Below are 16,102 nucleotides of genomic sequence, written 5' to 3'. Positions count from 1 at the left end.
CCCAACGATACTGAGGATGTCACTCCAACACATTATATCTCACACCTGAATTTAAATGGAAACGAGAATAGTAAGAAAATTTTATATTAATAGAATATACATAGAATTTTATAAATTGGTCAATAGAATTTTATATATAGGAAAACATATAATAAATTTCACTTTGTATAAAAATTATTTATTATTAGTTAATACGAAAAATTATTATATTCGACATTATACCTTTAGTTATCTTTGGTTAGTTATTAATGGCGAAAAAAAAAAGTTAGGCCTACTTAAAAAAAATAATCTTCCTTAGTATAACAATATCTTTTGTAAAAATTTATAGCAAAAGAGATTGGTAAAAAATATATATTCGATATATAAGACGAGCGGAAACCTAAGGCTTTAGGATTAAGAAACAAAATTGTTGACTACAGACAAAATAGTTGTAACAGGGTCGTCTGAATTAATAGTTAATGAAATTATTTTATACTTCGATAATTATTTTTTTATTGATTGATTGCAATTGTTTGACTAATGTCCAAGTGTAAGCAAGTTAGGTGACAAAAATATATAAAAACTACTATGGAATGTAGCGTCAGCGTTGTTCGCCTAACTCTGTTTCTGGAACAGAATTATTAATTATGGAAAATACAGATAATAATGTTAAAAAAAAACTTAGGTTCCCGCCAATTCGTAATTGACATCCAATCTGCTTAGATCCATGCAGGTATGAGTTAAGGGCTAATATAAGAGAAATAAAAGTTAAAATCATTAGGCTTTAATAAAATTTATCTTGTGCTTTTTTTCCTTTATCACAAATATCATACATTTATACAAACTAAGACATCATACGCACCTGTGTGGAATATAAAACAATTAACCGTTTGTAGGCGAGCAACAAATCCATCAATTACGTCCACAGATAAATAAACCTTTAACATACATATATTGTACCTGTAGATCTTTATGTGCGTTATAGACTATACAACTTTTATATAATCTGTAATAAATTGTCACTGAATCTAATGAACAAAATATCTACTTATGATCATTCATTCATTGAGTTTACTTATGTTTTTTTATATATCCCGACAGATTTATATGTAAAAAAATATAGTAAAAAAATTATACATATCAAATATAGCAAAAGTTTTAACACATGGTATTAAGTTTAACAGATGTTCGTGATATATATATATATATATATAAATTTTTTATAAGTAAACTCAAAATTAGATTCTAATAGTTTTCAATAAAATCTGTACATAAATGAACATACATAGATATAAACAGACGCTAAACAATTTCTATTCCCATTGATAATCATAACTTGATGACTAGACTTTTAAAACATAATAACTGAGCATTAACAAAAAAGAAAAACAAATATATTTAAACACAACTACGCGGCCGTCGCTGTGCCCGCAACCTCGTGACCCTCACGCGTCGCGAGCACAGCGACCCACTTAAAACTAAATATTTCGATACTTACATAGTAAAGTTTAACTTCGGTTGTAGTTCCACTACAGAAAATGCAAAATTTTCGTCAACATCTATAGAGACTAACAGATTTTTTTTATAATATATATATATATAATTCCAATTATAACACGCATTTGGACATTGAAAAAATTGACCACAGTACTCACGATCACACGCCCGTTAACACATAGATATGTTTGCGACAGAAGCTTATAAAAAAATTATTTATGTATCATATTTACAATAATAACATTACTTCCGTACGAAAACTGAACCGATTTCTGGTATGTCTGTGCTGAGAGATTATCAAATACCAAAAATGTGGTACGTGGCAACTGTAGGTGGTGATTAGGATCAAAGTACAGTCAATTGAGCAATCGATGAATAAGAAAATTAATTTGTAATATTTATAATGATTTCGGGAAAAAACTATACAATCGACACAACGACCGTATACACTAGCTTGCAACATTAGCGTTTTAAATGCGACCTTATAACGTGAACACTTTAGAGTTTTATTTACAATACAACCGACTCGGTCTCGTATAGAATTAAACTATCGAATCAGAAAAATATATATAAAAAAAATCTAATGATATTCGAGTACATATTTACAATACTTAATATTAAAAAATATATATATATAACTCTGTACAAGGATTTTCGATAGACTTATCGTAGACTATGTATAGAAAAATCTAAATCTAAACGTACCTATGCCACCGAGTTGAAAAAAAAACATGAGTAAAACATTTAAAACCACAATGAACACCAGCACTCGCAACGATACATCGTCCGTGGAGCGCTCACTCACACGCTGGGAATGTGTGTCGTTAGCGTCGCCGTCGCTAACATAGAAACGGGCGGCGACACGGTATAATCACTAGCTCAGACTTGAAACGAATTGTCATGAAGTATAGGGAGTCGAGCTCACCTCTGCCTCGCCTCTGGCCTCTGAGAGGATCGCCTCGGTACTACAAACGGTCGAGGCGGTCGAGGCGGAACTCGTGTTCCACGGACGAGTCCGGGAGTAACGAGCTCGGTTCCTCCAGCAACGTCAGGTCGTCCAGATCCAACCCAGCCCTCAGCTGAGCCTCCTCGCCGCCGAATATACCCGGGTCTAACTCGCCTGAGTAATCTGTCGGATGTAGTTATGTAACGATATCACTATACTGTTAAGATATAAAGACAATATTTTTATAAAAAATATGAATACGAGTTCTGAATTTCATAATAATATAGCAATATATGTTCACAACGTTGAAGGGAGACTCAAATTAAGATTATTGTGATAGTTATTACTTCAGCAAGCTTAGAAGAAATTTTCATAGTATACATAAACACAGTACAAACATTATGTAGACAATTACATATTAATAAAACAATGAAACTGTAAGTATTTATATTATGAAAATTGGAACTAAGACTTTTATATCACATACAATGTTTATTCTTCGATAATGTCTATATATTATTATATTAACACACATAGGGAAGGCTTCTAGAGCAGCTTCTGATGTATGAGAAATTATTCGTATATAATATATTTAGGAATTAGTGCTGCATGATAACAAATATCATATTATTAAAATGCAGATATATCAATAACACTGGCAACACCGACAATTTTCACTCTTGATGTAACTTCGAGCAAGCTGGTATGTGTGGTATAAAATGTTTTAATGTTATATTGGATAAATTTATAACCTGTGAGTATGATGTCCGGTATGGAGGCGGGGGTGGCGGGTGTGGGTGGTTGTTGCGGGGAGGCGAGGGGCTGCAGCGGCTGCAGAGGGTACGCGCCCCCCGCCACAGGGTCCCGCGCACGTCTCGGCTCCACGGACGGCGACGAGTGACCGCTGTGACACGGCTGAGACGACTGGAATGTTACAAGGACACATGTATACATGATCACACAATGGAATATACGTATACACATTGTTACACGCACACCAGCACGCAGACATAAGCCAATACAGAAATATATATAGTCTCTGTCGGGTTTATAGCTAACAAATCGTCTTAGCTATAAACCCGATAATCGTCGTTCTTTGTCTAAAATAACAGCTCTTTATAATACATAATATGTATACAACCACACTGAAATGATTTTTTTTATTTTGTCTGTCTGTCTCTTTGTTCCGGCACATCTATAAAACGTCTTGATCGATTTTGTCAGGCCTTTAGCTAGGAGATAGCTGATAAAATATGTAATAATTAGGTTATTATTTTCTATTTTAGTTAATATGAAGTCACCTGTGTATATGTGTGCGTTGAATTCGTCGTCTGCTGCGAGTGTGAGCTGTGGTTGATGTACGTCGTGTTGTAGTTCGACGTCGGCGCGTCGAGCTGTGGATAATATTTAACAACAATTAATGACAAAAAAAGCTAGATATATAATAAAAAGGCTAGAACCATAACGAGACATCAACTAAATATATCGTGGAAACAAAGAAAGCGAATCAAAAATAAAATATTTTTTAAACGATACAAAATAAATTATCTGTATACAAATTTCGGCTGATTATAAAAAAAATGCATGCTGAGCCTAGGAGAAAAAATTAAAAAGAGGCCATGCTTCGTGTGCTCACAGCTTTATATCTAATCTATTATTGTATCGCCTGAACTTAAAGCGAAATACAATGGCGTAGCATGCTCAAAAGATTTACAATATTTACTTGTCTATAATTTATATTAATGAACGCTGAGACCTTGAAAATTACAATAGCCTGTTAGGACATATGTTCCTGAACTGAATGTATATTCTATCTAGTCTACTTATTTCAATGCTATAGCAATTTTCAAGATGCGAATACAAAATAATACAAAGAAAAAAAAATACATTAAAAAAATACGATTCACCGCAATAATAGTGCGTTTATAATAAACTATTGAAATGGTGCGACCTTCTAACGTTAGGCTTTAGTCTGATCGTTGATATGGAGTAGGGATGTCGTGGAACAACGATTAACAATACGATACTATTATAAGATTTTTTTAGATATTTAAAAAATTATTGTGAGAAAATTTCAAAACTTTATTGTATTTTTTATCAACAACACTCACTTTCTTATTTTTCATTTTAATATTATTATTTCTATCTTTTATACAATTACGTTTACAATTATAATTCTCCATAACATCCCTGTTATGAATTAAAAAAATAATTACAAATAAATTTCTAACCGACTTCGAAATTGGAGTCACTCTTTAATCGGACTACATAGAACATGTGATAACATACAGACGATGAAAATATATAAAAAAAAACTTCTATACATAAATATGCATGATATTTTTTCTTATTCATCAATATCACAATATATATTTTATTTATTAAACTTGCTCATGAACATAAATAAAAATCCCTAACGCAAGTCATATTCCATCGATGCATTAAATAGTTTTTTTAATTATTTTTTTTTAATATGAAGTCGGTTATTTGTTATTTGGTGTACATCCTGTGATCCGATCAGACCAATCCTCTACCAAACTGGTATGTCAATATGCCGTACGTTATCCGGGACGTGGACGTGCGCGGTCCAGCCCGACTCCACGAGACTCTGCACCAGCTGCGCCCAATCCTTGGCCAACATCCACCAACGTTACACACACATAGTGGCACAAACCACCAATGTTGGGCTTACCGTTTATATGTTTCACATTGATTCATTAAATTCAAAGCCATAAATAGTAAACCCACACAATGGTTGATAGCACGATTCTTTTTAATAAATTAGGTAAATATATTTAATATTTTTTTGTTTCATTAAACATTATCGAAAGATTCAATTTACCTAATTTTGATTTGTTGCTTGTTTTACATGTATTTTTTTTTAATTTTCTATTATTATCTGTGCGCTTGATGACATTATCGACGTGCCTAAAACTATTTGCTGTCATGTGTTTGCTTTCTTTGAACTGCAAGTGCTGGTTCTCTAGTATATATAATTTCAATATTGTTTTTATATATCAACTATACTATATCATTTCTGTAAAGCCATTTAAATTCATATAAAACTAGTATTACTCACAACTCCTTGCTATTCCATTGAAGCATTGAAATTTTAAAACAATAAATAATATTGCAAATCCCCAGTGTAAATTTGCAATAATTAAATTTATAGCATCTAACGAATATTATGAGAATTAGAATTTAACCATTAAATTAAATTTCTATATTAAAAAGTTGAATCCTGAAAATTTCTTTTCCTTAACAATTATTATTTGACTTGATATTATCTAATCCATTTGTATTATTTATTGTAAAAGCAGCTATGGAACAGTTCCTTAACATTAAGTATACATTGAATCAATTTTTTTTTTTTTTTGAGGAGAACCAGTTAAGATACAGTTCCTTAAACATCCCAATGGTTTGCATGAGGTGGTTTCTTATTGTCTATACAAATATTCTCACCATGGTGATCTGTTCAAAGGGCTGCAACAGCGCCTGGTGGAGATTGGTGTAGTCCGTCTGAGGTGACTCGCCAGGACTGCCAGGACTGTGTACCATCTGGAATAACATTATAGTCCACTATCAAAATAGATATTTATGGGTCATGTTATACTGGACAATGTTTAATATAAACATATTAAACATTAACAACTACAAGGCCATCATTGTATTTAAATAATATAATACAAATTATTACTAAACATTTTAACAAAAAAAATAAAATGCACTCGTCTTAATTAAAAGACAAAATAAAAATATTTTGTATGCACTATGACTAATAGTTATCATTGGTTATTTATTTAAATACACTTACTGTAGGTGAGGGTATGTTTATATTTGAGGTGGAGGAATATTGTGACGGCGGACTACAGTGCGACTGATAGTTTGACGTCATCCAGCTGTGGTTCAACGGAGACATGTTCTGGGAACATATGGAATAAAATTATTTACATTCACTGTAGTTATATTAGCTTTCATTAAGTAGTATTAGTAAGCGTGATTATTGTTTTCGTTGGCTTGTTTTAAAAAAAACTGTGGTAGAAGACAGAAAAGTCGTAGAGAAGAGGATAATCCTGTTAATAGTTTTAGTTTATAAAGCCGTGTTCACACTGGAGATGCAGCTAAACTATAAAAGTTTTAATAATAATTTATCATTTTAAAAATGATACAGGCACTATCTTGTTGATCTCCGATGTATCCACAGCCTTATATAAAAGAGATTTTTCATACAGTAACACATTCTTTTGAATATATATTTTTAAATAAAAAAATATATATAAATTTAAAAAGCTGCATAATATCAAAAAATATATTTTATTAAAATATTTGAATCATGCAGTAATTAAATGAAAATCTATGCAATTATATTTATTGCAGTGACAGAATAAACGGATTTAGAAAATATAAGGCCAGATACACACTATGGGCACGAAAGCTAGTCATTATTCGTTTTTGTTTTGGTGAAAGTATAATTAATTCTTTAGTAATAAATGTATGCATTCTAACAATCCAGTCAAGTCTTTACGACAGTCCACCACAATATTTTATATGAATGCTATAATTTTACGCGCAGTTTCCGTATATATTTTACTGCCTCCAACATATCGCCCGCTTGTGTGAATCCGGCCTAAATGCCATGCCTGAATAAAAATGAGCCTCAATATAAAATTATAAAAATAACTCTATAAACCTTATATATTCAAAACATATAATATAAAATATTAAATTCTAAAAATCAAAATAAAATATTTATATGAAACGACCTACTGTAGACTTTTAGACGTTCTTATAAAAAGCTCCCATATTCAATAATTGCAAAGCTTTTTATATTTATTAATTGCAAAAGCTGTTCATGCAAGTCCTTATACTTATATTAGTTATTTATATGGCGGGCGTTCATATTAAAAAAGTCAGCGTTCGTTTTATTGTGACGTTGCAAATCACAAAGACGGAAGCACCGAAGCGAGTTTCTGAACGAGATTGATGAATTAGAAAAAAAAAATATTAAAAAAGGAGGTTACAAAAGAAAACGAACCTTATTATGATGAAGATAATTATTTGTGTTTGGTACAGATAAGTGACTCTGAAATAAACAAAAATGACTCGTGTTGAAAGCAAATAAACACAACGGAAAAAAAAACAAAGTAAATGTTAGACATCATAACGGGAAGCATTTCCACTATTATGTATTAAGTATTTGATTATTATTTAAAAATAAAAATCATCTCATACATTAATATAGTTACATTAAAATGACGTCACTATAATTCATATTTACATTTATAATGAATCTCAACGACTATACATCCGATATATGTTCGAATGACCTAACATTATATGACTTATTTATTTAGTTCATTTTGTGTCACCGCGTTTAAAACACTAAGTGCAGAACAGAACACAAAAAAAATAAAAATAAATAAAGCTACTTATATATCATACGCAAACACATCGCCTACGGACCTATGAGCCTATGAGCCTAACGTATGTATGAGCTATGTGATGACGTACTTGTGTTTCATATATAGGGTGTTCGTGCATCGTCGCTAGCGGCACAGTGGCTCCTACCGGGGAGCCGGACTGGGGGGACAGGCCCCCTGTGGCGGGGGACACGCTGCCACCTCCGGGGGACACCGCGCCCGGTGACGTAGGGCTCTGGTGACCACCAGCGGTTATAATCACCATGATACATAAATAACCTAATATATTCATAGATCGTTTCTTTTAAAATCGATTGGATAGTTCTTGACTATCATTCCACTCGATGGTACGTGAAAATGAACTGATAAGTAAGGAGGCGTTCCAGTATTACGTAACGGAATTTTAGAAGATTTTTGACCCCCCCCCTCCACCTCTTGTAACGCACAGTATCGGTTTTCTGTAACCCCCACTGCTCTTTTAAACGTTACCTAACACTCAAGTGACAATTCTTAGCCTAATGTCGCAAAAAGTTATTTTCACAATGGTCTAAACATGTACGTAATGACAGTGCATTTCAACACTTGTGAGATGGGAAATAGATCCCGCAGGTAGGACATACATTTTTCTTTATGTTGGATTGTTGACATGGACAATAGAATTCATAAGACATGTGTTTAAACCCTTTTAGAGCAGGTGACAGATCAACGGACAACCCAATCTAGAAATTCACCGTGAAATAAAAACGAAAAGGTTTGCCAACATGCGAGAACAATAAAAAAAATGACGACCAGACTAATACTATGTAGGGCTTCAACGTAAAACGTAAATGAAAAGGGTTGCCAATTTGAGTTTCCATTCACAATTTTTTTTTAACAATGTTACGTAACATGTTGTAAGAAAGACTCGTTCCCGCCCCTGTAACGCGTCGTAACGTTCCACCAGACACCCCCTCCCTGAAATTGCGTTACGTAGTACTTGAGCGCTCCCTAACGCACTAAACCCATTATAACCTATGTATACACTGTGGTCTTCTAAGAGAATGGAAACATAGACTTAGACAAACTTTTACAATACTTTTACGTATTGTATACACGAAGTGTATAATTTGATCCGGATCCTTAGAAGGTCTACAAAGTATGGATACCGCCGGCAATAGCTCATCCGAGAATATAGTAAGTATTGAGGAAATACATCGTATAATTCCCTGAATACACTCTTACAATAGAAGTATTTCATATAGATAGATAGATAGATACTATAGATTTAGTATCTAGAACGAGTAATTATTTCTATAGTATTTAAAGATTATATGTAAGTCATGGTACAGTAAAATTTTATAATTATCACATTAATATATGTTTGTTTCATTTGTCCAGCAAATGAAGTGTCACTGGCACTATATGGAAATTATGTAACATAGATAATTACATTTCTAAGTTCATAATACTTTATATGTTACTCTAACCAAATTCTAATTAATTGTACTCAGTACTTATATATATATATATATATATAGGTAGGTATATAATATTTTTGTAGATTCCACCATATACAAACATTGTCTGCCAACAGTCCATTGACATTACAAATACACATAGAATGTGTACATAGTTGTGTCAGACACAACACACACATGAGACACTTATACATTACAATAAACCTTATAGACCATACAGGAAAAACTTATATATAAATTCACATTAAGTCACGTGTCAATTTAGTTAGTTGAATTAAACACCCCATAATAATTCTTATCTCATTAACAAAACGTCCTAGCTACATAGTCTTAATAACTGTCATAATATTAGTGAAGAAGAGATACATTTGTTATATGTATTTAGTTATACATACAAGTGTATGTATGGCATATAGAGTTTTCACACTCAATATCCGAGCCTTTACTTTTATATTGTACATAATTATCACCAAACCGCTCTTGATATGTGTCATCAGTGTCAATGTACGTACATATCTCGGTTGGTAGTCGGGTGAAGCTCTCGTGAGGTAGTGGGGTGGCGGGTAATGCACTGAGGTGAGGTCCGGTAGTGACCCGCCAGGCACGGACAGCTCTCCGCAGGACAACGCACCGCTAGCATCGACACCGCTCTCGTACACACTGGAAAATACATTGTATATAAATAAATAAATTTTAATTTACTACATTTAACTTTGTACGTCATAAAATGTGCATGGTATCTATACACCAAAAAGATATATGTTTACAAGTTTTTTCTATCTGTTTTTTGTTCCGGCTAATCTCAGGAAAAGTTGTGGTATCTTGAAGGGAATTTCAATTGAATGCAGCTGCTGTAATTAGGATGATTTTAGCTTTTAATTTTTAAAATTGATTTTTATTTATTTAGAATTAACCAAAATAAATATTTTATTTATAAGTCGCGGGCATAGCTAGTATATAATAATGACATACAGAATTTTACACACAGATTTCTTTGACGGTCTATAGTTGGTTTTATGATTTAATTCGAAATTACATTTATCTCACCACTATATATGAATACGGTATTTTGCACATTCTCTGCACGTGAACCATTCACAGTATAATGAAAATGTATTAAACATCCAGTTAATCACTTCAACAAAGACATCTCTTCATATTATATTAACGAGTTGTAGAAAATAATTTTGATTGTTATTATATATATTTAAACTTTAAATATATATATATATATATATATGTTATATAGCTTACTTGTTATTGTTAGGTATCCTAGGTATTTCACACGACGACCGCGGACGATTATTGGGGCTCATGCCTAACGTCGCTAATACATCTAGATTAATGTTGCCAGCTGAAAAAAATTAAAATAAAATTATAATCAAACAAAACCATCTACACAGAAAACAGTTCTTTATGTGCTGCGTTAAAATATTATTAACAAAATTAAATTTTCTTTAAAGGAATAATAAAAAAACCTATATTTTTTTTTAATTTCTAACAGAAACACTATAATAGTACATTGCATTTAACATAAACTAGTATTGGTATCATGACAAAGTCATATTAATTTAACAAGCTCCGAATATTCTGTAACTAATGTAACTAATTGCTTTAACAGCGTCACGGTTGAAATGAAAATTAAGTCTATACTAAAGAAACTGTATACTCAAGATAAGAAATAGTTCATGAGGAATAAAAATTACTTATTAGAATTTATATTTTAGACTTCATTTCATTTGATTATATTGCTAGAGATACCCTCATTGAGAAAAATGATATTTTTTGTTTAACAATTATTAATTTTACTAAGGTGCATCTGAGTCACATAACTGTTGTGGGTAAACGACCTGCATTCAATGTTATAAGGGATTACATTCAAATTGGAAAAAAATAATAAAAAACACGCAATTTGCCTATAATAAGAGACTATTCTGACAAAGCAATATAACTGTGGATAAGATCAAATCTCAACACTATTTCAATGCTATAAAATACAAAATTGATTAATATACAATAATTATATAATAAAATAATAATACATAAAACAATTAACATAACATTATATTCAAATTTCATATTTGGAATAGATTCCATAACTGATACCAAAGAGGTAGTTGTAGTTGTAAGGCTCATTACGGTATACAGTATGTGTATATAATGTTAACCTCTCCGATGGTTCTGGTGTGGGTGCAGGTGAGGGTGTGCGTGTGAGTGTAGAGGGTGGTGCGGTGACAGCGGCGGCGCGGCCGTCTGCTGCTCGCCGCACGACTGGTGGAGGGCGGAGTCAGAGTTAGTCCGCCGCCAGTTGCTGTCGGGCGGCGGGCTGGAACGGACGTGTCACGTGGTTATATATACATGATAATAATTATTAAACGTAATTATAACTAACTATATGAAGGAATGTAAGAATTTTGTACTGCATGAAAACACTTGCATTGATTGATTTTTATAAAAGTAAAGTAATGAGTCGACTTTTAATTAATATTTATACGTTATTAATAAAAAAATGTCGAACTCCTTCCGTTCAAGGATTTCTCGTTTGAATTAAAGATATATTAAATTTATAATTATCATCTACAATATTGGAAAAAAAAAAAATAAAAACAACGCAGGTTCCGTATGAAAACTGTTAGTAACATATCAATAACACAAACACACTTTTTGTTAAATGTAAAAAACAATTATATAGTAATTTATGGCTAAAAACGATACAAGGTAATTTCCTCAAAATATAAAAAACAGCAAACGGTGACGTCACACTATTAAAAGTTCACCAACTTTCAAACCAGCATCACCAATGTCAATTTCAATATCCTGTTTGTGACCGATTTAATAGCGAACAATAAAATTATTAATTATGAATGAGGTTTCCAAGAATATATGATAATAAACTTGAATTAATTTTAGTATCGGTTCTATTGGTGGCGAACAATGTGCGCTGCGTCTTGATTATAACGTAACTTAACTTGTTTAAGGAGTTCTTTAATATACAACCTTACTTAAAAACTTTAAATAAATGAAAGGCAGAATGAATTTGCGAAATCTGACATTTTGGTAACAAACAAAAAAAAAATACTTAAAAAATATACTATTTGCAATTAAGTTTACAATCGGAATTCGGAACACGGCGATTGTTCTGTCATTGTGTACCTTCAAATTTACGATTTTTTGTATAATTTTTTTAACCTGCACTAACTGTAGGGCATTGTTTATTACGAAATTGATATTAGTCATTTTTTTTTGTTAATATATTCGAAACAAAGAGACTGGTTATGTTTAAGATTATATTATATTACCGAACCGATGCCTGATGGTATTTGGTATAAAATTTTATTTTGACGGACCGTTGAAAATTTTGGACATATACGGAACTAAAAATAAATAAATCTTCATTTTCAAAATCCGCCTATTTAAATGTTTACAAATATTTAAAATTAATATATTACGTATAACTTCCAACAGAATTTATGTGCACATGCACATGAAATAAACATATCTATTATAATTATATATAATAATAGCTATTGTTGTAGTCTAGACTAGTTATAATGTTGTAGACTATGACTTATGAGACTATATACAGATATATAACGTTCAATACTCAGACTATTATATGATAACATTACTTTTGTATTAAGAATATATTACATACCATTTATAATATCGATATATGTATACTATAACATAATATTTTTTTATATACTATTGCATTATCATCTGTGGCATAATTTTTTTTTTATGTTGCATTGATAGAGCAACGGTTTAAATACATTCCTATAATAAAGTTAGCGTTACACCAATACAATTTAAAATGTAATATAATGCCAGCAATAACACAAAAGTTTATTCAAATAGTTTGAACATTTTTAAAACTACGCTTTAACGTAGCGTGGTGCAGATGAAATATTATTTTTGCATCGGTGAATTCACTTATCAGTACATTTCTGATCGCGATAGCACGGATATAATCTCATTGATCTAACTTCGTAGCTGAGAAATATATATATATTTTAACTTAATAGCAGTTTTTTTAACTAAACATTTTCGAAATTAAAACATTCACCGATATAATAATTCTATTTAATAAGAAATGTTATTTATTATGTAAAAGTTGTTTATGTCTTAATTCTCACCTTAAATATACAGTGCTTCCGTAAGGGCTGGTGTCGTGTTTCCGGTCTGCCGGTCGTCTCATCGGCCCCACAGACGAGGATGCCCGACCCCGACCGGGCGATCGAGGGGTTGGCGAGGCTCCCCCGCTCCTACCAAGCACGTACTGAGTGGCTAGAGTCGTTTCTTCGGGCTGTCAACAAATAATAAAAATTAATTAAAATGACAACTATTATAAATAATTCAATCTAAACTATAAAAAATTTGCAGTAATAAAATACAAAAAAATAATTCATCGATTTTAATGAAAGGGTTTGATTAGTTATAATAAAGAATTAATAACTCAAAATCACTATATAACAGACTGTAGATCACGTTAGTTATTTGAGGCATTTCCTTGTAATGCTTTTCCTCAACATAAATAAATGTGAACTATTGTGAACGATCAAAATTCTTTAACTGATGTTTGCTGGATAAGAATACTGCATTAATTTATCACATTTAATCCTATAATTATTGATTAGTGATAAAAAAAACACACAGACACATATCTTAATTAGAAAATGATATATTGGCTAAACCAATAACTATATTCTATACAAATTGGGATATGAATCATGAAATTAAATCTTCTACAAAGCGAGGAATACAACACAATAGGATATCTATGTAATAAAACAATGATTCATCAACATTACCAGGCCGGTCATGCTTATGCAAAATTAATCATTTAAAAAAAATTAATAGTAAAACCAAATTATACGATAGATGCATCTTGTATAACGACTTCATCTTATTATTTACCACCGTTATAGAATTATAAAACGTTTTAGTAAAACTTATATGTGAAATAAATAATTTGGTTCTAATTTTAAATACCTTCACATAACACAATATGCAAACATTAAACTTTAACAAAATACAAGAAAGGATCATTACAGTCTATAAAATATGGGAATGATTTACAGAAACACAATAAAAACTTATTTAATACAATAAAAACATAGTTTTTTTTTTTTCTAGCTAAAGTAGTAGTGTCTTAAACCATTCACTTCTATTAAAATCTATGTCATACTTATTTTAAATCTGGCTATAAAATAAACAAAACGTACTAGCAAGCACAAGTTGGTTGGCAGATGTTACACATTAACAAATTGCCTTACCGATGAATTCAGTCAAGGATCACTTGAACATTATTTCTATGTAATGCAGTTATCTTGTATTAAAGAATGGAAAACAAATCATTATATTTTATTATACACTGGCTTAGCGGTTTGTCACATAATGTAAACCATGTGAATTACGATTCACTTTAAATGCCACTGCATAGTTTACGACATCTTGTCTCATTGAAAAATATATATATTTCAATTCTCTCTGACTCACATTAAATTTATATGTTCCATGTTTATATTAAACGATAACTAAACTACCTTAATAATGTAGCATAATAAAAGTAATCTATGCACCTCTAATGTAAACTAAAATATAGCAAAGCCCACAACATAGAAGGGGTTTTGAACAAGTTGATTCCAAAACATGGAACCTTAGTAGTCTCCAGACTTGGTGGGGGTTCAGGAGCAGCAACATTTGGCAATGAACCACTCCTGTATGTGCCCAAGCTTTGTGTTGTGACTATTTGTTCAACAATCTCCGGTTCTGGCGGTGCTTTCATTTTCGAACGGCGATTGCTAGAGTTCACCTGTAAGGACTATCTTTCAACGACTTGTTGATTTTGTATTTATGTACTTCTTGCTAATATACTTAATGCCAGTTTCTTTAACACCATTGGAGTCTCTATATTCATATTATCCTATGGTAGTAGAAATTTTAACTTTTGTGATACAGATTTCTTGAATAAAATAAGTTTATAATAAAATTAAATGTATGCCTAAAAGTTTGTATTGTAGTTTACGTATATAATGTAACATATAAAAATAATGTTAAATACAAGTTTGAAAGCTTCCAAATATTTAACTTATTATTGGTGAATGAAATATTGTGTGAATATTTCGCAGATATTTTATATGATATGTTAACAGTAACCTTCGATCAATCAAATTATTAATCTCGGTATTGTTTTGTATGCACAAAGGATATAAAATAATAAAACATTCCGACAATGACATCTCTAATTATCACACAAACTGAATATTCCGAGACCGTACTGAGTATTTATTAATCATACAAGATTAATATTCATTTAATAATTAGAGTCGCAATAGGCGTATTGAAATCATGATTGTTTACGTCGGCTAGCACATTTGACGGCCAGGAAGCGATTGCCTGAGTAAATAGGCGACCCGCGACATACCTTATTGGTTGCGTCGGAAACTTCACGCATAATTTTCTCAAAAGCGGCCGTTTCCTCAGCCTGCTTTTGATTGTGAAGGGCAATCTTTTCACTAAATTTTCTAGGATTCGCCATGATAGTCAACAAACATTTATTCTTCTCTTTTTACATCACAATTTTCTGGGCTCATAGAACCAAAACGCGCCTGCCTGTCAGACAGCAGGTTAAGGTTGCCAACAAAAAAATGTAAATAAGTAATCAAAATATGCCAAAAATCTTATGAAACAAAAAATCTGACAAGTATTAGGTAAATATTAATAAATATAGTTATTTAATAAATAAACAAGTAATTTTATAGTTGTAACATGCGTAATAAAATTAATTTCTAAATATTAAA

The 16,102-nt window shown here is 31.4% G+C and overlaps 1 protein-coding gene across 3 annotated transcripts; it reads right to left on the bottom strand.

The window, feature by feature from the left end:
• Positions 1-483: 483 nt before the first annotated feature.
• LOC133320248 (CREB-regulated transcription coactivator 3-like) lies at positions 484-15,929 on the bottom strand. 3 transcript variants are annotated; one of them, XM_061528073.1, is made up of 15 exons: positions 15,727-15,929; positions 14,959-15,114; positions 13,436-13,605; positions 11,468-11,625; positions 10,554-10,653; positions 9,812-9,959; positions 7,934-8,077; positions 7,458-7,505; positions 6,237-6,344; positions 5,885-5,980; positions 5,502-5,510; positions 4,983-5,051; positions 3,724-3,816; positions 3,175-3,346; positions 484-2,605 (listed from the first exon to the last, which is right to left on the bottom strand). In XM_061528073.1, exons 1-15 carry the CDS (start codon positions 15,838-15,840, stop codon positions 2,442-2,444), a joined length of 1,749 nt encoding a protein of 582 aa, XP_061384057.1. In that variant the 5' UTR covers positions 15,841-15,929; the 3' UTR covers positions 484-2,441. The 3 variants fall into 3 exon arrangements, with proteins under 3 accessions (XP_061384057.1, XP_061384055.1, XP_061384056.1); XM_061528071.1 differs by lacking the exons at positions 4,983-5,051; positions 5,502-5,510; positions 14,959-15,114; XM_061528072.1 differs by lacking the exons at positions 4,983-5,051; positions 5,502-5,510; positions 7,458-7,505; positions 14,959-15,114.
• Positions 15,930-16,102: the final 173 nt, after the last annotated feature.

The sequence above is a fragment of the Danaus plexippus genome (assembly GCF_018135715.1).
Source record: "Danaus plexippus chromosome 16 unlocalized genomic scaffold, MEX_DaPlex mxdp_23, whole genome shotgun sequence".
NCBI classification, from domain to species: domain Eukaryota; kingdom Metazoa; phylum Arthropoda; class Insecta; order Lepidoptera; family Nymphalidae; genus Danaus; species Danaus plexippus.
Note: the sequence above shows the minus strand (reverse complement) of the source record. Positions and strands in the feature narration are given on the sequence as shown.

What these genes read in the sequence shown, in the direction of transcription:
- LOC133320248 (XM_061528073.1), bottom strand. Translation starts at nt 15,840, where the DNA reads ATGGCGAATCCTAGAAAATTTAGTGAAAAGATTGCCCTTCACAATCAA. An exon ending in CAAGTCTGGAGACTACTAAG is followed by an intron (nt 13,606 to 14,958) that starts GTTCCATGTTTT and finishes ATTTGTTGACAG; the next exon opens with CCCGAAGAAACGACTCTAGC. An exon ending in GGAAGCACTGTATATTTAAG is followed by an intron (nt 11,626 to 13,435) that starts GTGAGAATTAAG and finishes CGTCCGTTCCAG; the next exon opens with CCCGCCGCCCGACAGCAACT.